Here is a 21,329-nt window from a genome sequence, read left to right as displayed (position 1 = left end):
CAGTGAGGAGGTCCGACAGAAATTCAAATAGCGAGTTGGACATGTCCACGTCCTTCGTCACTGCTCGTCTGCAGTTGTGTCGTCTACTGGATGTCCACCATGACACTCGAACATTTCTCGACAAAGACATGGAAAACAGTAGAGTATAGCCATGTAACTTGTAGCTAGGGATCTGTATATAAGGTAGGTTGACTTCATTGCATCTTGTCAAATCCAGTCCAAACAAGTCAAAACTGAGAAGGCCGGAAACTCCGTTGCCTCACCGCCCTCAAGACAACAACTTGACAAGGCGGCCAAGGCATGCGGCAAGGGTGTAGGTAAGCACCAATGATCAAGGCGAAGTATGATCACTGCGTGGCTGCTTGAGACTGGAAAATCAGAGCTACCTTACCTGGTCGAGTACCTCTAGGTAAACGTAGGCAAATGTACCTACCTCTAGGTACCTATCTAGGAACTGCCTGACTGCTTGGATAACTAGAAAATCCACGTGGAAAATTCGAGGCGAAGTCAGCTGTACGTCATTCAGGGGGGTAGAGCCTCATCTTCCCAGCCAAGCTTGTCTCTCGTACTCTTGTACTTCTGTCTTCTTCCTCTCTTTCTATTAGTCACGTCACCGGCTCATTTGTCGCTAGCCCCAGCCGAGACAGGGTTGCTTGAGGCGAGGACAAAGCCCCGTTCAAGTTCATGATATGAAGCCGCCTGGCAAAGTGTTTCGTTCTTGTTGTCGGATTCATGTTCTTGAAAGGTGAGGTGAGGTGAGGTGGCTGGACGGTGATGCATTCACTGCCTCGTCTACCTACCTAGCCACCATACACTGCCATAGGTAGACATGTATATAGAGCCAGGGAGAATGGAGTGGTGTGTGGGCAGGTAGTGTCCGATTTGTTCCTTCTGGTGATGTGTGTGTTGACGTGGTTTGATGAGGCGAACAGGCCAAAGGCCAAGATGAATTTGACATTGAGGCCAAGCAGGCTGAGCACAGGGCTGTTATAGAAGTTTTGGGTACACGTACCTTGCTGGGAAGATGTAAGTGCAAAGGACGAGGTATCTACCTACCTGTCGGGAATGAAGCCTCATGGAGACATAGTCGAAAGTTGGAAATTCGGTGAGGCAACCAACGGATACCATCCGGATATGTTTCAGTGGTCTGCAAGGTAAGGGAAGTCAACTTCGTTGCTGTGCCATTAGGAAGCTTGCCTAGTAGGTACATTCCGAAGTTCCAGTCCTCGAAGATTGGGTTTTCGATGGAGTGTCATGATTTGGTTTGTTTTGGTTCTCTACATATAGCGCCACTGCACAACGGTTGACGTGGAGTTTGTTGAGCACAAGGCAGAAAGGTGAGACGGACAGAGGAGGAATTTGTTTGTCACTGCCTCAATGAAGGAGAAGGAACGGACTCCCAGCCCGGGATGAGACCATAGAGGTATGCAGTCGGGCGAGTTGACAGTTTGAGCGGTGAAGTGACTGACTCTAGGTATTGGACAGACTTGTCTTGCCTTGTTTCGCCTCGTTGTGCTGCTGGTTTCACGGTCAGGGTGCAGTCTTCCCAGTTCGGTCGTCGCTGATACTTCTTAGGTAGGTACCTCTAGGTATGTAACTAGGTACGCCGGCAAATGCTTGAATATGGAAGCAGGTGTGCGAAAGTATTGGCATCGCGGTCGTAAACCGCGGTCGGAAAGACGGCAACTCCAAGACATGAACAAAGAGAGGCTTAGTGAGTCGGGTCAGTTGCTCGGAGGCATCCGATACTCTCATCTCCAGCCTGATGCCAGGTCGGTATACCAAGTTGCTGTGCCGCCTCGAGACACCAAAGCTCAGTGAACCGGTCGAAATCGGCGGTGTCTACTTGAATCATACGGAAACCGCGTTTAGAACCTTGTATCTGAGGGAGAAGATAAGGAGCATAATTGACAAGAAACGAGTAGTGTTGGCTGGTCCATCCAGGTGTCGAGAGGCATCCAGTGTATTCACTTCACCCACTGCAGGCTGTGATATGAAGCGACGATCGAAACAAAAGACAGGGGGCAACGAGGAAACAGTTTTGTTTCGAAACATGCGGGATGACACTCACTGAAATGATGGTGGGTTACAACAGCCACCAAAACTCAAAGCCAGAGAGGCCTAGGTGTGTAATCCAAAATGTCGAGTGTGGGATTTGAAGCCCAAAAGAGAACATGATGCGACGACAGTCTGCCGCTTTTGAAAACTGGAAGTGCATTTTGAAAGATCGGGTGCATCCGTTTGTTCTTGTGAGCTGAAAATGTGAAGATCTTTTTCAATGCTTTCGCTGACTTCTGTTGTTGGGCGGAGATGCTTGGCGCGTTTCCAATTCTGCTTCTCGTCGTCATGGTCATCGTCATGTCTTGCCCACATCAGCGGTTCACACCATCAATTTTGACAGTTTTTCATGCGAGATATGAAAAATAGAAACAGAAGATGCCGAATGTGTGCTTGGGGATGAAGTTTGGCTTGGTGTGGTATGGAAAAAGTGCGAGTGTCTTCGGCCGTCCCAGCGTGGCCGTTGCGCCATATCTGTGCAGTCCCAACGATCAGCACCGGCCTCTGAGAGCGGCCAAATTACCAAACTTTTTTTTCGCTGCCAGTTCGTAGCTGATCTCTTTTGGGCGTATCAGCACTGTGACTGAAAAGTTTCCCGCCTCTGCCGTGGAAAGACTTCCTGCCGTGGATGATATCACTGGTTTAGCGTTGGAAAGGCCGTCAACGTTTCACAAGCCCCGCCAGTCCACACCATCTTGACCTTAGTGATTCTTTGGCTTGTGAGACAGCAACCCGCGAACGCCCGCTATAGAGACGTCTGATAAGCCGTCTCTGTCAACAAATAGCGAATGAGAAAAGCTTTGGACGAGTGATGAACGAGTGTTCGAGGTCCAGGTACCCGAAGTCCCAAACCATCGACTTCCATGCATTTGCAGAGGCAAGTCAGCAAATGAGAGCTCGACTCGCGTCCAATACTTGGAATGGCCTCTGAAACTATCACTAACTTGGAAAGGGCCCGTTTTGAACGAACATTAGCTTTCTCGCGGTTTTCTTAGCGTATCCCGCCCTTCTGCACCGCAGTCGCCGCAATTTCCTTCTTTTGCTTCTTTTGCCGTCCCTTTACCAGGGCCTCAGCCTTTCCCCGCCGGCTGCTTAACCTTTAATCAAATCGGTGTCTCAAATTTCTTGGCCCATTCACGCCGGACTTCGAGAATGGCCTCTAAATGGCTTCAAAACATGGTCTCCGCTCAAGGCATCCAATCGGCCAAGCAGACTTACATGCAAAACAGCAAAACCACATGCGGAATTCCTGCGAAGCTACTTCGCCACGATGCCAATGCAGGTTAAATGAGAAAATCAACTTCACCGTCTTTTTAAGCCTCAGTTGAACCCCAAAACATTTCCATGTCAGGACGCGTGAGGAGGCTATTCATGAAGCCCGGTAGGAATCGCGTCCAAGTCCGCCGCATCAAAAGACCAATAGAGCAAGCCCAATCCTGTCGCCTGGCGCCCGTTTTCCGGATCATCGGCGGCCACAACTTCATGAGGCATGACGAGATGTGTGACCGGTTTGTCTTCCAGGGACATTCACACATGTTGTCAGTGTCAGTAACGAACGGTAGCAGTCACACCGCCCGCCGATCCGATCAGACTCTGGGCCTTTTTCGCCATGGTACGATCCAAGCTACGCAGTACTCAGTTGCGCAGGTTGCCGTCCCGGGACCGGGGCCTGGTGGTCATGGAACGTCAAAGATGACAGTGGCATACTTCTAGAAGCCAAGTTCCGAAGGCGTGAATCTATAAGCTGGCGGTGGTAAGATTGGCGATGGTGATCAACGTCTTGGAACTTTTGCTTCAGCTACCCATGGGTCAGTCCATTGGCCAGTCAGCTACCAGTTGACCAGTGACGATGCGCTGTAGGTTTGATAGCTAGGTATGTACACTACACGTGAGTGATAGCGGTGCGTCGTCAATGCAACCCTGCATAGACACCCCGCTATGCCTGCAAGCCGCCGTTGTTCGGGCCTTGGTGACATGTTTAACTGTAGACGACAAGACAAAGTCATCGAAGACGACAAGAGATGCGGGTCGTGCAGGGAAAGAGGCTCGGTGATTATAACATACTGTACTCTACGCTGTCAATCAAGGCGGACTGTGTGTACGCAATCAGAAATGGCGATGGCTTATCTCCGCATATCCCCCGGCCTTCTTGCGCATCCATTTCTTACGACGCCGCAAGTTGCAGGGGGACCTTGAAGCCTCGACAACAACGAAGGGTATTTCCACGAGTGAATAGAGAGGCCCTTATGCGCAAGCCCATCCAAGCCTAGCGGCGACAAGGCCCGACGGAAGGTGACTGACATGGAGCTGCATCTGAACGGCAGGCTGACTGCCTCTTTGCTTCTTTCTTCAAGGGCGTTCTCGTTGTTATGTGAGGCATTGTGATACTGCAGCAAGCAGCAGGCATGGCTTAATGACGACATACCATGTAAGTCAGTCTTGACAGCTTCAACTAAGCTTTTCGGGACGTCTTTGTCCAAACCTGAAGCCGAAGTTCGACCCCAACCTTGGGCTGTAACTGCTAGTAGAGCATCTGGGGCTCGCGACTGCTGCGCCATGGCATATGAACAGAAAGGAAAGAATTCTGGGAACACAAGTATCATTCTGGGTGTACGTCTGGCTCAGGCACCGGTATGGAAGCGTGTGCTTCGAGGTGATCCAAGGGCGGTGAAGTTGTTCAGTCCAACCTGACCTCGACTTCATTGCTCCCCTCCCGCCTGTCGGTGCGCCGTAATTGTCATGATTGGGCTTTTTTTGCACGCTTGCGCAAGGTACGCAAATAGGTAATTGGAGCTAAGCATCATACGTGGCACCTGAGGCATGCCACGCAGGTACAGAAGCTGGAGGGGGTGGCACTAGCTACCCCGACGAGCCTGTCAGACACTTTGGAAAATAATGACGGGCAATTGTGGGCGAATGGACCAATACAGTTTGCAGCGAAGCATTCCTGACAGAATATGCAGGTGTCTTCGGGGTAATTTCGTCTGCAGCAAGTCGTGTATTGCGTTGGATGAGATTGAAGCCTCATACTCTTCATGTCTCTTCGTGTTTGTCCTGTGATTGTAAGCTAGACCTGCGGCCAAGGTGGAAGAGATGACGAGTGATCACAACCCCTCCACCCCCCCAACCTCCTGACGGCACCTACCGCAATTCTCGGTCGAGACAAGCGACTCATTGGAAGGGTGCAACCCGAAAGTAAACAGTATTGACCAATGGGAAAGTAGACGGCAGACCGAGACAGGAGACGGACCAAGTATGGCCTGTGGCATAGCCATTCCGACTTCCATCCTGCTTTCGCAGAGGGCTTGTGAGAAGGACTCTGAGAAAGAGCCTCCTTTTCCACATGAGCTTCGACGAGCGGATGGCAGCGCTACTTTTAAGGCACAGTCTCTCGTAGGACATCCCAACTTGACCCCCGCGCTCTTCTCCTCTTAGTTTCCACCATCCCGAGCAGGATACAGTAATAGCCTGCAATTACCCCGATACCGCATGTTCGATTCTGTCACACCGAAACGCCCTGATCTTCTGATTGCTTTGTTGTACCTCCTAGTTGCCTCCGCATCGCGGCCTTGCCGGCTCCTATTGCACCAACCTACAGTTAACGGCACATCCCCAAACACTGCAGAACTGCCCGAGCCCATAAGGGAGGTATGACTATGGCGAACCATCCTTTCCACCGCCGTGTCTTCAATGGAAGTGCCGACTTCCAGAGAGATGATTGTCCAGGTCCCTGTCATCCTGGAGAGTACCTTAACCGCCAGCCGTCCTACCCAGAGGTCGGACAAGTCACCGAGGATTTCAACCAATATCCCTTAGGAAGACCGAATGCTGCCGAGTATCTCTTTGGCCTCGACCAAAGTTCTTCCGGTACCAGAGATGTTACCGACGAGTTCTTTGACTGGGACCTGTGGAGTAAACAAGATGAGGTTACCGTCACGACCGAGACCTCCATCGAAGGGGACTCCTTGGTTCGTTCGGCTCTGTCCGCAACACAAGACCAGGATACTAGGATGGCCTTGGATCATGAATCCGAGACGACGGAAGGCACTGTCATTGTCGCTACCTCCAGCCCCCTTGCTATCCCATTTCTCAATCAGCCGACGCGCGGCGAAAATCTCGACCCTAAACGATATCCAACGTCTGAAGACATCGATATCCATTTATCCGAACCCGACAGTCATGATGTAGATGAAACGCAGGCCTCTTCTCGAAGCCGACTTGGCAAGCAGACTGCTAAGCGCGAGCGCATTCTCTCAAATCCTGAAGAGACAGCGCGTACCCGGGAAAACAGAGCGTGCCTCTCTTGCAAAATTCAGAAGACCAGGGTAAGACAACTCAATTCGAAATATGTCATTTTTGACGGATTCGCTGACAAGGATAAAAGTGTAAGCCTGACGGTCCTTGTCCGCGCTGCGAAAAGTTCAGTAAAAAGGTCGGGAGCCCTTTTACTGTGTGCAACCGGGCAATTTTGACCATGATCAGGACGAAGGCTGGTAGGTAGCCCAAAAGACATCGTACCAGGTGGAAAGTAGCTAACCTTGTCGAAGATTGGCCACTGTCAAACCAGGTTTTGCGTCAACCGACACGCAAACAGGCCTGGGGCAATGCAAGGCGTACTGCGCTCCTCATCTCCCACTGCACCAACGCCGGCAAGGCAATACTGTTGGTTCACGGTTGCGAGTTCATCGAACCGGGGCCAGACCTTCGCTCCTATCATATGGTAGGCATTGCCCCTGGTGAGGGTCCCAGTGATAAGGATCTTCATGACTGGGGCAAACGTGATGTGGAGGCCCATGCCGACACCGAGGAAAAATTCCCGAATTGTCTTGAGAAGTTCCTCTTGCTCTATGAGCAGATGTTTCATCAACGTTATGTTGCGAACGTCAAGAGTAAGCCTCAAAGCCTTGATTTTCTTGCAACATGTCGACTAACGCGATCTTCACAGGCTCTGATCAGACCAGGCCTGGCAAGTTCCACAAACTGATGGACAACGCGCAGTATGTGGCGTGTATGGCAAGGATCTGGACTGCTAGGCGATTCTCTGTAAGCGGAGTACCATTCGGTTTCGACCCTGAACCAGTGTCGGTTTTCTTGCGCCAGCGTGCTGGGAAGGTGATAGGGCCAATCGAAGGGCAGATACTGGAGCAGCTCAAGGCGTTCTCAACCTCCCAGGAGACCAAGATCACACCTGACCTCGAGTCCACTATGGGTTCAGCACCTGTTATTGCTGTCTGGACTGCTCTGTGGCAGATGATGTTGACATACCGTAGCGTGCTCAACCTGACGCCGCCTGGCACTGGTGAGTCTACCGCATCCAGTATCCTCCCTACTAAAATGCTAATTTGACTGGCCATAGCATTCCATGAGGAGACTAATGAACTCTTCCAGAGCATGGTCACGATATACTCGAGGCTCTTCCGTACGGCAGAAGTGCTCAGAACCGTGGAAAAGGCGTTCGACAGTGCAGATGCATTCGATAACGGTCAAGTTAGACAAGCCTTTCGGAAAGCTTGGGGGACGCGTCTTGATTTCTGTAAGCAAAGAATCAGCCTTCTTGCCCCTATTGACACTCTTGGGTTGACATCTCAATAGATTCCGAATTGAAAAACGGGCCATCATCCAACAGTCAAGATACGCTTCTAAAAACACACGTCGTAACCTGGGAAGAGTTGGTCTTGAACCGGCGGAGTAACGAAGGAAAAGGGAAAGTGTGCGAGAAGAAGCAAGCTTGAGTCCCCAAGCAGAAGACAAAGAGATACTAGTACATAGGTCCGACTATACAGGCGTTTGGTACTAGAGGAAGGGTATGAGAGACTGCGAACGGCTTACAGAAGTAGAACAATATCGTAATGGCATATTGACATAATGTCCATGGACGTAGAGATAGAATAATCACTGTCGACAGCATCATAACAACTTGCCACATCAAGGAAGCGTGCTTATGTCCACAATGACCTTTTTGCTGGCATCTTGCTCTCTCTGCGTGCCGAATTGTTCGAAATGGGATATCAGGTCTCCGGTGTCAATGCCGCGAAGAGCTGTTTCGACAACCTGGAGGTTGAGGCGAACTTGAAACCCTTTGTTATCATCGGACTGTTCCACGGTCGATTTAAACCTGGCGCCAGCATGATCAGTACACTATCAAACAGCTGTTTAGTCCATCAATCAACTTACTGAACCTTGTCTCCAAATTGATGAGCATCCTGGACCGTTGGTGCCAGTTTCGCAAGTGTGGCAGCTACAGCTCCAATGTAGCCCGCCCAGAACACAGCGTCAGGGTTGACAGTGTCGGCCAATGCCCGCAAGTTGTTCAACAGCTGTTCATCCGCCGGAGTGACGCTACCGCCCCATCTCGCACAAAGTGTCAGAGCCATTACAGCCCGGGCCGCGTGCGATAGACCAGGACAATCCGGATGCTCCGTGATGGCGCTGTGCAATGCGGCAGAGGCATGATCAAGGGCATCAACGCCGATGTCAGACCAAATCTTGCTCACGAACAGGCGGCCAAGACCAAGACCAAATACCGTTTTTGGGCTGCTGTAGTCAGCTGGAAGCGCCGATGACAGCATATCAACGATACTTTGGAGTGATGCCTCGGCTTGGAGACAATCCAACGGATCGCTCTCGCGAATCTCCTGGGGCAGCCTGATCATGAGCGCACCCTCTCTGTTTCCTCCGGCACAAAACGTGACCGATCGTATGTGTGGAACGGCCGAGATGAGAGCCTCAACGACCGTGACGATGGCAGGAAACTGGGCTCGGCGGCGCTTGGACATTCCAACGATCTTCTTCTTGAAATTGGTGTTCACTTCGAGCATATGACTGGTCTTGGCAAAGAATTCGCCCGTGACTTTGTAGGAGCCTATTGCTGGTATGGGATACGGGGAGATTGGATCGTTGTGCATCAGCATGCTGCCGTAGCCTCGGAACCCTCCTCCGCAGAGATAAATATCGATGCCTTGTGTGCCCTTGGCTTCGTCCGCAAGGGCAGGGAAGGTCTCGCAAAGCCTAGCAAAAGCCAGCTTCATACCTTGGTTGAGCTTCGAAACCTCGTTGGTCTTGAAGCCAACATCGTCGTGTTGAAGGATTTTGATCAAGCGAGCAGCACCAAAAGGCAAACTCTTGCCGACCTGTGCTGCGTGGATGTGATAGTCGGCATCTTGACCGGTGGTGTCCAGATAAGACATCTGGACACTGCCACCGCCAAGGTCAAGGAAGAGACCCTTGGGACGAGAAAAGGCCGATCTGGCTCCCAGTGAGCCGAACAAGGTCTCAACTTGGGGGTGCAGAATCTTGATAGCAAGTCCAGGGACCTTGGCCTCGATGGTCTGTAGCATGACAGCAGCGTTGCCCGCTTTCCGCATGGCCTCTGTAGCAAAGACGGTGACATGGTCGGGGGGTACGCCGTAGTCGTTGACAGCAATGGCATGGAACCGGGCCAGTGTCTCGGCCACAAGGGCGATGGTTTTGTCGGGGAAAAGCGGGGGGCCACCAGATGAAGACTCGCTCAGGGCATCGAAGAGGGAGATGGCGGCTCGCTCCTGGTAAAGACACCTGAGCAGGCGAGTCTGTGGCGGGGAGAGGTCGGAAATGGAGAACCGGATGCCATTACTGTGAAACAAATAAAGAAATTAATCAGGATATGAGCACCACGAGGGGGAAAAGTGCAAATACGGTACTGTAGCCAGCTTACCTGCCCATATCAACCAAGGCATAGAGGTGGTTCGAGTCGGCGGGGTCCCAGCGAGGCCATACCTCGTCGAGATTGTCCAACGTGACCAAGTTGACTGATTCTGTTGATGCCATCTTTTGGGTAAACTGAGGAGCTGAAATATCACTCCAGGAGGAACTTGAAATCGAAAGCCAAAGGAAGAAAAGAAAGCAAAGTTCAAAGATCATGCGAAGGAACTGACGCCGATGATGCCCAATGTCGGCCAGCAAGACGGCCGGGAGCTCCACACAGCTGTGATTCAGCCAATCATCACAGCTGCTGGATTGTGTAGTTCACCCAGAGTGGGAAGGACCTGGAGCTACACTGGCTGTTCCTGCCCAGCTCAACTGGTGTACAAAGTAGTACCTTGGGTAGAAGCACTGACTGCCGAAAGTGGGAGAACCGGATCAAGAAGATCACTGAACGAGAATATGCTTTATAGAGGGCCCTTTCAATGATCGAGCTTCAATCGCCGACCGACAATAAAAACAAAGGCGAGGGACGGACTGTTGACGCCGCGAGAAATGATTGTTGTTTGAACGAACGAGACGGGAACTGAATTCTGAATCTGAACACTCCCGTCCAACCCCAGTCACGACCCCACCCTATGCTTTGACCCCGCAATGAGCTCTTATCCTGGTTGTTAAGAGTCTACGCATTACCACGACGAATTTTTAACTGGTCTTGTTACTGTGCCCAAGCTCAATGCCATCGTCATCATGGCTTCAAGTTTGATGTCAACAAGACGGGAGCCTGGGGCATGACGGGCCCCTAGTACAGTCACAAGTACTAGGACGCAGATAAAGTCCGAATTGGTCTCATCCTGAGATTCGTCCACAGTTTTCCTTATGATTTTGACATTTCATCCAGATATGACTGAGAACCGGACCCAGACAAGAGGATTGAACAGGAACAACAGACGGGACGGACATCCAGTTCATCCAGTTCGGTGCTACAGAACGCGAAACCGAAAGGTCGCGTCATTGGCTGAATGTATGGATGTACACCGCGTACCCGTGCATTGACCACTGCACTGCATCGAACCCCACCATTTCAATCGCCCCGGTCGTTCCCCTCACAGCTGCTCTCGGCTACCATCATCATCATCGACAAGCGATCGAGTGTTATTTTATCAATGAGATGTCGCATCTTCTGATGGTAACGCCACGAATACTCTCAAACCTTCTCAAGCACGATGGTGAGGCGACAATCGATCAACAACAGCGACTCAATCTTTTAACAGGCCGATTATGGTAGACTAGACGGCAGGAAGTTGAGTAAGGCCGACGTGCAGCTGCACCTCCTCCCGCCCTCTCCCTCATCTCTCGCAGATTGGCCGTCACTTTCTCCCTTCTGTTCCTCCCTTCACCTCTGTTCTCATCTCCATCTCCCAGGTCTGGATGGGTAGGTAAATCGGCAAATCCGTCAAAAGTCCAAAAAGTCGACGACAGCAGGAACTACACTAGTACATATGGAAATCGGCATCGAAAAGAAAGAAACCCTGTCTCCGGCGGCAGTGCTCACATGAGGTTACAGTACTAAGTACTTTTTAGTTTTTAGCGCTGCAGATTACATCACTGGCCGTGGTGACAAGTGGGTGTGTGGGTGACCGCTGAGGTTCCCGAGTCTTCGCTCTGTGTCGTCCATTTTGGGAACAACATGAACAACATGGGACGCGTCCTGGATGGTCGGTTGTTTTTGTGAGTGGCCAATCACAAGCCGCCGCTAAGACGTTGGGATCGCGTTCACGACGCGTTGGACTTTCTTCATGGAACGGTCCGAGGGGGGCGATCACTGGTTCTTCACGCCATGATGATTCCGCGGACGGCCGGTCTCTCTGCCAGTAGTCAGTACCATTGCTGCTGCCTTCGCTTCCAGATTGGATCTCATGTTTAAACTGTCGATGTAATTGTTATTGTTGATGTTGGTGTTGTGATGTTGTGTTGATGTTGTCGTTGAAGCTGGGTTACACTTGTGAAGCGGCGGCCTCCATCTCTCCACATCCAAGCAACTCCACGCCGTTCGGCATGAACTCCACTGCGGGCTTCAAGTGTCAGAGTTAAGAGCCGGCTTCCGTGCCGCGACAGGTGGACAACGGACCCTTGAGTTGTTGTTGTTGTTGTCGGTCGTCCATGTTGGTTCACCACTGGCTGATCTTGGGGTTTGTATATATATAGATATCTACCTGTGTCTATGTTGACATGGATGTTGTTGTTGACATGGTGTGGTTGTCAAGAGACAAGAGATGTCATATCCGAGGGAACTATGTAACTGAATTGACAGGAACTCAAGAGAGATGCCCCGGCCCTTGTCCCTGTTCGTTCCGTCCTCTTTCCATCTCTGGCTGATCTGATTCCCGAGGCTGATGAAGCTACTGTACGACCTTGCCTTGTACCTACATACATTATACTTATACATACACATACATAGCTCATCCATTCCCACTTTTGACGGACCCTTGCCCTCGCTATCGCATATCGACCGCATCCACGCAGAGTCCAACGACCCGAGTTCCATCGGCTCGTCCCTGCAACCACTCACCACTTCTACTTGGTCCTCCCCCTCTTGCTCTTGTCATCTTTGCGGCTCTCTCTTTTTTTGCGACTTCACCTCTTTGCGAATTGCTCAATTTTAGGTGCGCGCTTCTGGCGCATTTCCCACAAACCCCGGCGTTTTGGTCGCATCATCCGCCTGCTTCCATATTCCATCTCAAGACAAGAAAGTTGGCAGCAAAAGACGGCCGCCCGCGCGCACTTGCGACTGAGACCTTCCGCTCACTTGATTAATTGATTGATTGACCCTTTCCACTCCGGCACTCGCTCTTTTCCGCAAAGTTCACCTTGACGACGCCAAACACCAGCAACAATTGAACAGCAACAGCAACAACCAACACCTAATTTCCCCCAACCATCCGACACTGCAGCAGTCTCGAGCTCAGTCCCCTCTTTCTTCCCTTGCAGACGCAACGACAATACAGCTTGAACGCGATAACGAGCCACGCCGACCACGCCGACTACCACTTAACGCCGATCACGACGGACCACGACCACGACCGCATCGTGTTTCACCATAACAATTGGCACAGTACTACACCCATCTTCTACAGTCCAGTCGGTACTTCTGCTTCTGCCCATCAATCCTTTTGCTTTTTTCTTGACTTGTACACGTACATAGTACGTCCTTGGTTCCTTTAATTCCGCCGATTCGGCCTCTCTGCCTGCCGCACCCCAGCCATCCCCATTTGGTCCGCCATTTCATCTCTTTTGTTTTGTATCGCATCGCATCGCATCGCATCCACAACACCTTGACGGCCAGGTCGTCGCGTCGCGTAACATCAACAAAGACCGACCGACCGACCGACCGACCGACCGACCGACTATCCGACCGCCTTTGCGACAAAGAGACGGCTTGCGCCGACTATCAACCGCCTGGGATCTTCCTCTCCTGTCGCCCTTCCCTTGGTACCTTTTCACCACTCATTTGGCGACACTCGACTTCTCAACACCACATTCGCCGCGCCATCGAGTCCTCGTCGCCGACCTCGCTCGCGCCTGTTTCAACTTATTACTACCCTTTTATTCATCCCTTGCTCTTCCCGTCCCAACCCAATACCGCATGACGCTTGTATAAGACATAATGGACCAACAACATTCCTCCGGGCGTGTAACAATGCCACGCGACTTTCGCTATGCCGTCGCGCTCGAACTTCCCGACGCCAGCGAAGGACCAAGGACGCCTATAAACCTAATTCCAGAACATGACGGCTTTCCCCAAATTCCTTCGCCTCCCAGACCCCGTCTCAAAGTCAAGAGACGCACCACTTCGAACCAGCTCGCTGCGTCACAGCAATTCCTGGCTTCCGTAGCAGCAGCAGACCTCGCCATCCCCAGTATCGAAGAGCCAGAGTCAGACCCAGAGGACTTTACCATGCGTCCCTTCTCTCCAGAACCCTATCAAGACTCCCTGTCCTTGCAAATCCCCCGGGCCAGGGCGTATTCAGACGCAGGACCAAAGACACCAGTACCAACCACCATGGCGCTACCAACATTAACACCCCGTCGATACCCGGACTGGACCCTTGGTTCAACCAGTAGCTTCGAGTCAACACCTGAAGAGGATGACGACGACATAAGCAGGCCATCAACGTCCCAGTCCACCCAGACCAGCGACTCCTTTCCGAGCCAATGGTCTCAACTCTCCGGAGACGAAGAAACCGACGAATGTGACCTTGAAATCGCCTCCCTCGACGGGAAGGAGGACACTCTACATGATTTCGGCACAGCAGGTCTTCTTGACTTTGACGAACCAACCGAGACCCTGCAACAATTATCCACCACCACCACCACCTCCTCCAAGGAAGCCAACCTCCAATCGAAATTACCGAGAAAGAAAGCCCCCTGGACCAAGCCGATGAACGATCACCTCTGGTCTTACTACTCCCTCTACCTGCAAGACCCCAAAGTCACGCCGTTTCGCATGGGCAAGAACTGCATTCCACCGGAAGGAGTGTGCGCACGAGTTGCCCGCGAAGCCATTCGCACCTGGCGGGGGTCGAAAGCGCAAAGGAGCACTGCCGGTGGGAGCGCCGAGGGGGCAGGGACGTTCATGTGCTGGCCGCACACGCAAGCAGCCACGAGGGCGCAGCTAAGGGAGTTATGCCGTCAAAAGGCAGCAGCGGCAGCTAAGAACCACCGCTTCCTCTCTCGAAGCGTAACTCCGATGCAATCTGTCCAGACGCCCAGGGCGGAGCGGCCGTTTGCGACAGGGGACATGTCCATGTCTCTTACGTTGTCCACATCTGAGCACATGCAGCCACAAGGGCCATTGGCACAGTTGACGAGATCAAGTCTAAGCATCTTTGAAGCTCTACAACCCATTCCCATCCCACAACGGCAGCCACATGACGCAGATCAGGAGCCACTACGGGGCCGTCTTGGCTCTCCATTATTCGGCCCCTTCCCCAGATCTGCTGGACAAGCAGACTTTGACGACCCTGAGCCAGCCCAACCGCAAAGCTATGGTCCTTCCTCGTCAGCCTCCCTTGCCGCCGCAATCGGCGCAATCACCACTCGCAAAAGGGGGCAGACGATCTCCCATTCCCTCCCGGGTCAACATAGCCGGCCGACAACAGGCAGACTCCAAAGCCCCGTAAGACTCAACCGATCCAGTGCGCCTGGTAAGCGGAGGAACACGCATTCGCAGGGTGGAGACCACAGAAAAAAGACTGCTCCTGCTCCTGCTCCTGATTCTGTAACAGCAGTAGCAGCAGCAGTAGACTCCAGGCCAAAGGTAGAAGAGGGAACCACCACCTCCAGCACTACCAGAGGCCGAAGCTCAACCGAATTCAGTTCAACCCTAGGCCACCGATTTGACGAGTTGTTTATCCCAAGGTCTACTTCCACCGGTGCCGATCTTGCTGCTGCTCCAATCCCATCTGAGGCACCGGCACAGGGTCCATGTCTTCCCAGCTCCATTAGCATGCCAGCAATCCTCGGCTTTACTCCTTTCCATGTCGCCCAACCTTCACAAGAAGAGTCCAATGCCCAACCACCTGCCAGGCTGGGATCGCCGTTGAGTTTTACCTCTACTTTCTCCGCTACGCGCCACGGCCACATTCGAAGACCGGGACACGGACAGAGTGTAGATCTGGGGATGCTTGGTCGTGGACCAGCTGCGTTGATGCAGCAGGCTATGAATCAAGGGCAGATGCGTGGCGGGAGGCGGAGCCAGGAGTCGATCAGTGAACTCCAGAGACCCCGACCAGAGGCTAGCAGGACCAACAGCACTGGAAGTGGAAGCGCAAGTGGAAGCGGCAGCGGAAGCGAAACAACAAGAGGTGGGAGGATGGCGGATTTGAGGCAGCGGTTAAGGGAGTTGAGTAGACGGAGGGGTGGGGAAGGGGGGAGGAGGAGGTCTGGAAGTCCGTTTTGAGTCACACCGTTCATTTCTTTTGCTTCTGGGATGGGGTGTTCTTGCGTATGATTATGCTTTACGGAGGAACGGCGTTATAAGAGTGTTTCTCCTTACCTACTACTACTACATGGCCGGCGGAGAAAGTCGGGGTTCATGGCGTTTATGAAAGCATATGTCTGGTGGCATCCACATGCCTCGGCGTTTGTATTGAAGGAGTATGGACGAATTTCCTTGGAGAGCTGCTACCAGTGACTTCTCACGGTCAGTAGGTAGGCAACGTGGTGGCACTGGCGCCAGTTACTTATTGTGCCGCGAGGCATTTCTTTCTTTGCATACTTGGTATCTTTTCTTCTTTTTCTTTTGGACTTTTGTTGTCTTTGGAACGGACCTCTTTACTTCGCTCTACTCTCTGTACACTCAACCGTACCATGGTTAAACAGTACATGGCGACTGATTGGTATTTTCCTCTCCTCTTTTTTTCCTCACGGGTTTTGGTCATGTACTTGCCACATGGAACGGCGTCAATAGCGAAGCTCACCTCACAGCATATCTAATTTCTTTCTTCCAGCCTACTTAGATTCTCATATCACGCAGATATTTTATTTACTCAGACACATTTGAGCTTGCAATACTCGTCTCTAGCGCACATTGTTCGATCATTAAAGGCTTATACTCGCATATAGCTCAACATTGCAGCTTGGTGACTTGGCCATGTCTTGACATCAATCAAGCTCGATAGACCTACTCGTTCTCTATTGTGTACATTCCGCTTTTGTTCAATCATCCAGTGACATTGGACCAACAGCCCACAAGAATGTGACTTGTGAAACAAGACTCCAAAAAATACCTACCTACACACGACTCACTGCACACTCGCAGGGTTCCATATCGGGACATACTCAAATCCCTTTATAAACAGTCGTCCTCAAAACCTTACCGGGTCTTGATAAATCCACTCGATCCACGCCGGAAGTACATGTTGCCCCGGCCCCGGCTGCGGTCCCAGTCTCCGGAGTTTGACGTGTTGTTGCCCGCTGCCCAGCAAGGCGACGCTTGAACCCACACCTGTTCGGCGCCTCCCGCCCGAAGCGGGACAGCAGTAGGTGAGTGGGGTTACATAGTGCTGCCGCCCAGCCCGCCCACTACAGCCCGCCCGCCCCTGCGCCTTGTCCCACCCGGAGACTTTCATTCATTCATCTTTAGGTATTAAGTTAGCGTTGCCCCGCTGAATGCCAACGCCAACCGCGGCATCCGAATTCCGGGGTTCGGATCGATTAACATCTTCAATTGACACTGCCGCTTTTCTCTACAGCTTCACAGTTCAGCTTGTGGTCGCAATAATAGTTCCCGACCGTCGCTAGCTAGACTCGATAGGTACCTATTCGGTCTGACGCAACACCCCGAGACCCCGAACCCGAGCTAGGTATCGAACCATCAAGCTACTTACCACCAACCTCACTCACCCTGCACCGCGCCGAACCACAACCACACGCGTCTCCCTCTTCGTCCTCCAAGCTCCTCTGAGCTCCAACAACTCGATACTCGGAGCTGAGCCGCAAACACCATCGAACTCGACTCCGCCATCCAATGCCCACACAATGAAGTTCAACGTCACATCTAAACCGGGCGGGGCTCCCAGCTTTCTGTCGATACAGCAATTGCTCCTGCTAGGCTTCGTCGCGCTAGCTACACCCGTCGCGGCATCCATCGGTGATCGACTGCCTGAATTCCAAGAGTGTATAAGGGTGGGTTGTCTTCCAACCTGGAGGAAGAAGCACAGCATTGCTTCGGAAAGACAAGAGGGAACCAGGACAGAAAGAGAGAGAGACCAACTGACGCTGTACTGGTACCAACTAGGTCTGCGAACGCGAAAACTGCGGTCCGGACGCTGAACACCAAACGCCCATTCGTACGTCTTCCCCCTTTCCCCCTTCCCTCTTCTCATCCACTATCTAGCTACCTACGCTACCTTTGTCGTCAACACCACAAACGATCTAACTAACCACTTCCTCCCAGCCCTCCACCGCCGTCTCCTCCTCTGGTCCTGCCCCTCCGAATGCGACTACACCTGCCAACACCTCACCACCTCCTCGCGCCTCTCCCAATCTCCTCCCCCCCTCCCGCACCCAGTCGTCCAATACCACGGCAAATGGCCCTTTATCCGTTTTCTCGGGATGCAAGAACCCCTCTCCGTTCTCTTCTCGCTCGGCAACTTCTGGGCTCACTACCAGGGTCTCTACACCAAAATCCTCCCCAACATCCCGCCCTCCTACCCCTTACGGAAATGGTACATCTTGCTCTCCTACGTCGGTATGGCCTCGTGGTTCTTCAGCGCCGTTTTTCACACGAGGGATTTCCCCGTTACCGAACAACTCGACTATTTCGCTGCGGGCGCCAACGTTTTGTACGGACTTTATTATACGGTCGTGCGTATCTTTAGGCTGGATAAGAAGGACACGCCGCGCCGAGAGTCGCTTTTGCGGCTGTGGACGGCTTTGTGCATTTTGATGTATGTGGCGCATGTCACGTACCTGAAGATGTGGGCGTGGGATTACACGTATAACATGGCGGCCAACGTGGCGGTCGGGGCGATCCAGAATTTGCTGTGGAGTTGGTATTCGTGGACCAGGTACCGGGAGCAGAAGAAGGGGTGGGCGGCGTGGCCGGGTATTGTGGTGGCGTGGGTGTTGGTGGCCATGAGTTTGGAACTGTTGGATTTCCCGCCGCTTTGGGGGAGTGTGGATGCGCATAGTTTGTGGCATGCGGGCACCATTGTGCCGACGATTATCTGGTATAAGTGAGTATATTCCAAGGTCCGAGGTTGAAAAGGAGGTGGAAAGCTAACTTCATGTTATAGTTTCTTGGTTAAAGACGCGCAGGATGACATGGCGAGGAGCGAGAGGCTCAAATCTTAGGAGGGTTTGAGAAGCTGACAGTGTACAGCAAGTTGGAGCGCTGACAGAATGGAATAGACATTATGTTTGTTTACGCTATATCCAGAGGATTGATACACGAAACGCTGACGAGAACGACGATTTCATGTTTTCACACCAATACCCAAGACCATAAAACTCCTTCCGGACCCCAAATGCTTCCTTTCGCTTCACTGTTCTTGGTCTCATTCTCGTCGTCCGGAGAAGCACTTCTGTTGACACCAAGCAAATCGAGCAAGCGCAGCCTGACATCGTACTCGTCTGGCTTCTCACCATGTTTGTTCTCATCCGCCTGACCTTCCTACTCAACATCGTTTTCGTCGCCAGAAGCCGCCAAGTCGACAGCCTCATCATCCGAGTCGTCATGAGGAGAATCCTCATCGGAAGGATCAACAGGCCTGACACTAACATCGACATCCTTATTTCCATCGAGAGAACCCTCAACGTTTTCGTTATCGACACCAACGTGTTCAACAAGAGTCGGCTTGTTCTCCGGACTATTAGACCCAGAGAGGTGATATCTGTCTCCCTCGTCGTCGGCGTCTTCCGAGGGAGACTCTTCATCTGGAAACATCTCATCATCCGAAGACTGCTTGTCCTTGAAGAGTGTTGCGATTTCCGGGCTAGACATGCTGTCGCCTTCCGACCTGCTTTCCTCCTCTTGGCCGGGCTTTGGACTGATGCTCTCCTTGTGCTCCAACATGGTTGACTGCTCGGGGATAGCGTCTTCCGACCGGGTTCCGTCCACCTCCCCAGACTCTGGGCTATCTCTCTCGATGTATCGCAAGATAGCTCTCCCACGCGACCCGGGGTTTTCCTCCCAAGGAAGCACTATGCTGCGATCCGTGTCAGAGTTTACGCTGCCCGACGGCGAGGGGCTAGCAGAAAACAGCACTGGTCCCAAGCCGCCTCCACTGTTCCGGCGTCTGGCGTCGTCGGCCCTGGTGCGGACCTTTCGGAGGCCCCATCGTTCCATCTCATTAAGCATGGCCATGTCCTTGAAATCCATATCCGCGCTCACATCCTCCACATACTTTGTTCCGCCGGCGCCAGCCTCATTGATAACCTTGAATTCTTCCTCCTTTGCGCACCTTTCAAACTCGATTTTCCTCTCCCTCTCCTTCCATACTTTCTCCTCAAGCTTTTTCCTCGACAACTTGTCCATAATTTCGAATAAGTCGCCCAACGCGTCTCGCGGAAATTCCAACACCCACCGCACACCCATTGGCTTTTGCTCCTCACTTACTTGCTCATACCCCAGCTCCATCGCGAGCCTTTGGACATTCTCCTCCATGTCCAAGTACCTTCTCATTCTCGCATCGATCGGATACTCCACATTCCCGCTCATCGACGGCCCCGCGCCACCGTGAATCTGAATAGCATCCACGTCCCTGAGTAGTCCAAAGACACCACTGGTCGTCTCTCCTAGCGCAGCCTGCAACTCCTTATCCCCCACTCCCGGCCTCCAAAAGTCAATTACCTTCAACCCCAGCACCCCTTTCTTCCAAACCGGAGCCCCCTTCCCACTCGTATCCACATCGATACCCAAATCAAGATCCAGCCCCTCCGCCTCCTTCACCTCATGCATCCTCTCATCAATCCTGTACCGCACTATGACCCCCCTACACTTGTTCCTCTTATCCGCCACACACAGCACAACGCTCGTAAACTTCTTGTCCACCCACACGTCAAAATTGGGACGTCCAAATCCCTCCTTCGCCCCCGTTTTGGACGGATCCAATGCCCGCCAACATTCCTTGTCTGCAATCAAGCACTCCGGCAATGCCTTCAACCCCATTTCATAGTCCCAGCCATCTGTCGTCGATAACTTGCCCATAAAAGGGCGAAGCGCGTACCCTTGTTCACGGATACACCCCTCAAAATGTCGTAAATCCGCCGGATCTCGTCCGTCGCGCTCGAGGCTTCTCGGTTGCGCCATTTCCCCTCGCTTGCGGAGGTCGAATGCAATGCTTCCGGTGTCGTACTAAGGTTTCACCGAGTGTTCGTTCCTGTTATTGTTGTTGGAAGCAGTATAAGGAGGATAATTGAAGCCGTAGGGCGCCGTGTTGCGTGGGTTAGCTGCAGGAGGAGGTGGAGGAAAGGAAGGAAAAGGTAAATTGGAATCTCGAAGATCGGGAGAATAGATGGGGCCGGCATCTGGTGACGGGGCAGCGGAGTAGCGGGCTAAGCGGGCTGAGGGTCCAGAAGAGCCACGAGAGGTGGGGGAGGAAACTTCACGCTCGTCGAACGAGCTAGGTGAGCTGCCACGACGGCTGTTGGCCGCCAGGTTGGCGGCTCTGGCGGCAGCAGTGGCACGCTCAAAGAAACTGGGGGCGAAACCTGATGGAAAGCCCGTACGAGGAGTGAAACTAGCACGAAGAGAAAGGGGAGATCGAGAAAAAGGAGGAGGAAGGGGAGAACGAGAAAAAGGACGAGGAGGAGAGCGATGACGAGGACGAGGATGAGGTGAAGTAGAATGGGGAGATCGAGAGCGAGGACGAGGAGAAGATAGAAGATATGGAGGACTGGACGTAATTTGATTGCTGTCGGCACGGGAAGACTGGGAAGGGCTGTAGTTCGTATTGTCTGTACCGGTCCCGTCGTCGATGCCCGCGCGTGTCAACGGCCGGCCACGCTCGGAGTCGTCGGCCCCGGTGGAAGAGGCGGAGTCCATTTTGTGTAGTTAGCTTTGTAGTTCTGAGTGTAGTGTGTGT

The 21,329-nt window shown here is 52.5% G+C and overlaps 7 protein-coding genes across 8 annotated transcripts; 5 read left to right on the top strand and 2 right to left on the bottom strand.

Annotated features, from left to right (window-relative positions):
• Positions 1-99: 99 nt before the first annotated feature.
• On the top strand, positions 100-1,821 carry NCU08614 (hypothetical protein; the record flags this gene model as incomplete). The annotated part of the gene is made up of 7 exons (XM_959729.1): positions 100-153; positions 218-317; positions 479-513; positions 933-1,026; positions 1,111-1,154; positions 1,288-1,337; positions 1,602-1,821. The coding sequence occupies 7 exons, from the start codon at positions 100-102 to the stop codon at positions 1,819-1,821; spliced, it is 597 nt and encodes a 198-aa protein (XP_964822.1).
• A 1,413-nt stretch (positions 1,822-3,234) lies between these two features.
• On the top strand, positions 3,235-3,771 carry NCU08613 (hypothetical protein; the record flags this gene model as incomplete). Its single annotated transcript, XM_959728.1, has 2 exons — positions 3,235-3,340; positions 3,410-3,771. 2 exons carry the CDS (start codon positions 3,235-3,237, stop codon positions 3,769-3,771), a joined length of 468 nt encoding a protein of 155 aa, XP_964821.1.
• A 1,265-nt stretch (positions 3,772-5,036) lies between these two features.
• rtg2 (rtg2-like) lies at positions 5,037-10,303 on the bottom strand. 2 transcript variants are annotated; one of them, XM_011394912.1, is made up of 4 exons: positions 9,752-10,303; positions 8,233-9,669; positions 7,888-8,173; positions 5,037-7,589 (listed from the first exon to the last, which is right to left on the bottom strand). In XM_011394912.1, the coding sequence occupies exons 1-3, from the start codon at positions 9,955-9,957 to the stop codon at positions 7,984-7,986; spliced, it is 1,833 nt and encodes a 610-aa protein (XP_011393214.1). In that variant the 5' UTR covers positions 9,958-10,303; the 3' UTR covers positions 5,037-7,589; positions 7,888-7,983. The 2 variants fall into 2 exon arrangements, with proteins under 2 accessions (XP_011393214.1, XP_011393213.1); XM_011394911.1 differs by lacking the exon at positions 5,037-7,589 and having other exon boundaries at positions 7,743-8,173.
• NCU08612 (hypothetical protein) lies at positions 5,088-7,968 on the top strand. The gene is made up of 6 exons (XM_959727.3): positions 5,088-6,383; positions 6,443-6,551; positions 6,606-6,947; positions 7,004-7,357; positions 7,415-7,591; positions 7,651-7,968. The coding sequence occupies exons 1-6, from the start codon at positions 5,709-5,711 to the stop codon at positions 7,788-7,790; spliced, it is 1,797 nt and encodes a 598-aa protein (XP_964820.3). The 5' UTR covers positions 5,088-5,708; the 3' UTR covers positions 7,791-7,968.
• A 1,799-nt stretch (positions 10,304-12,102) lies between the features above and the next one.
• Positions 12,103-16,392, top strand: NCU08610 (hypothetical protein). Its single transcript, XM_959725.2, has one exon. It carries the CDS (start codon positions 13,406-13,408, stop codon positions 15,698-15,700), a length of 2,295 nt encoding a protein of 764 aa, XP_964818.2. The 5' UTR covers positions 12,103-13,405; the 3' UTR covers positions 15,701-16,392.
• Positions 16,393-16,896: 504 nt separating this feature from the next.
• NCU08609 (Mn2+ homeostasis protein Per1) lies at positions 16,897-19,408 on the top strand. The gene is made up of 4 exons (XM_959724.3): positions 16,897-17,427; positions 17,540-17,591; positions 17,699-18,479; positions 18,540-19,408. The coding sequence occupies exons 1-4, from the start codon at positions 17,281-17,283 to the stop codon at positions 18,595-18,597; spliced, it is 1,038 nt and encodes a 345-aa protein (XP_964817.3). The 5' UTR covers positions 16,897-17,280; the 3' UTR covers positions 18,598-19,408.
• On the bottom strand, positions 18,917-21,289 carry NCU08608 (hypothetical protein; the record flags this gene model as incomplete). The annotated part of the gene is made up of 3 exons (XM_959723.3): positions 18,917-20,537; positions 20,601-20,955; positions 21,208-21,289. The coding sequence occupies 3 exons, from the start codon at positions 21,287-21,289 to the stop codon at positions 18,917-18,919; spliced, it is 2,058 nt and encodes a 685-aa protein (XP_964816.3).
• Between the last annotated feature and the right edge of the window lie 40 nt (positions 21,290-21,329).

The sequence above is a fragment of the Neurospora crassa genome, linkage group I (assembly GCF_000182925.2).
Source record: "Neurospora crassa OR74A linkage group I, whole genome shotgun sequence".
In the NCBI taxonomy this organism is placed as follows: Eukaryota; Fungi; Ascomycota; class Sordariomycetes; order Sordariales; family Sordariaceae; genus Neurospora; species Neurospora crassa.
This window is presented reverse-complemented; position numbering and strand designations above follow the sequence as displayed.

Coding starts and splice junctions, on each gene's coding strand:
- NCU08609 (XM_959724.3), top strand. CDS start 17,281: ATGAAGTTCAACGTCACATCTAAACCGGGCGGGGCTCCCAGCTTTCTG. Junction 17,428..17,539: donor AATTCCAAGAGTGTATAAGG/GTGGGTTGTCTT, acceptor GGTACCAACTAG/GTCTGCGAACGCGAAAACTG. Junction 17,592..17,698: donor TGAACACCAAACGCCCATTC/GTACGTCTTCCC, acceptor ACTTCCTCCCAG/CCCTCCACCGCCGTCTCCTC.
- rtg2 (XM_011394912.1), bottom strand. CDS start 9,957: ATGATCTTTGAACTTTGCTTTCTTTTCTTCCTTTGGCTTTCGATTTCA. Junction 9,670..9,751: donor GCCTTGGTTGATATGGGCAG/GTAAGCTGGCTA, acceptor TTTGTTTCACAG/TAATGGCATCCGGTTCTCCA. Junction 8,174..8,232: donor CAATTTGGAGACAAGGTTCA/GTAAGTTGATTG, acceptor TGCTGGCGCCAG/GTTTAAATCGACCGTGGAAC.
- NCU08610 (XM_959725.2), top strand. CDS start 13,406: ATGGACCAACAACATTCCTCCGGGCGTGTAACAATGCCACGCGACTTT.
- NCU08612 (XM_959727.3), top strand. CDS start 5,709: ATGACTATGGCGAACCATCCTTTCCACCGCCGTGTCTTCAATGGAAGT. Junction 6,948..7,003: donor TTATGTTGCGAACGTCAAGA/GTAAGCCTCAAA, acceptor CGATCTTCACAG/GCTCTGATCAGACCAGGCCT. Junction 7,592..7,650: donor GGGGACGCGTCTTGATTTCT/GTAAGCAAAGAA, acceptor ACATCTCAATAG/ATTCCGAATTGAAAAACGGG.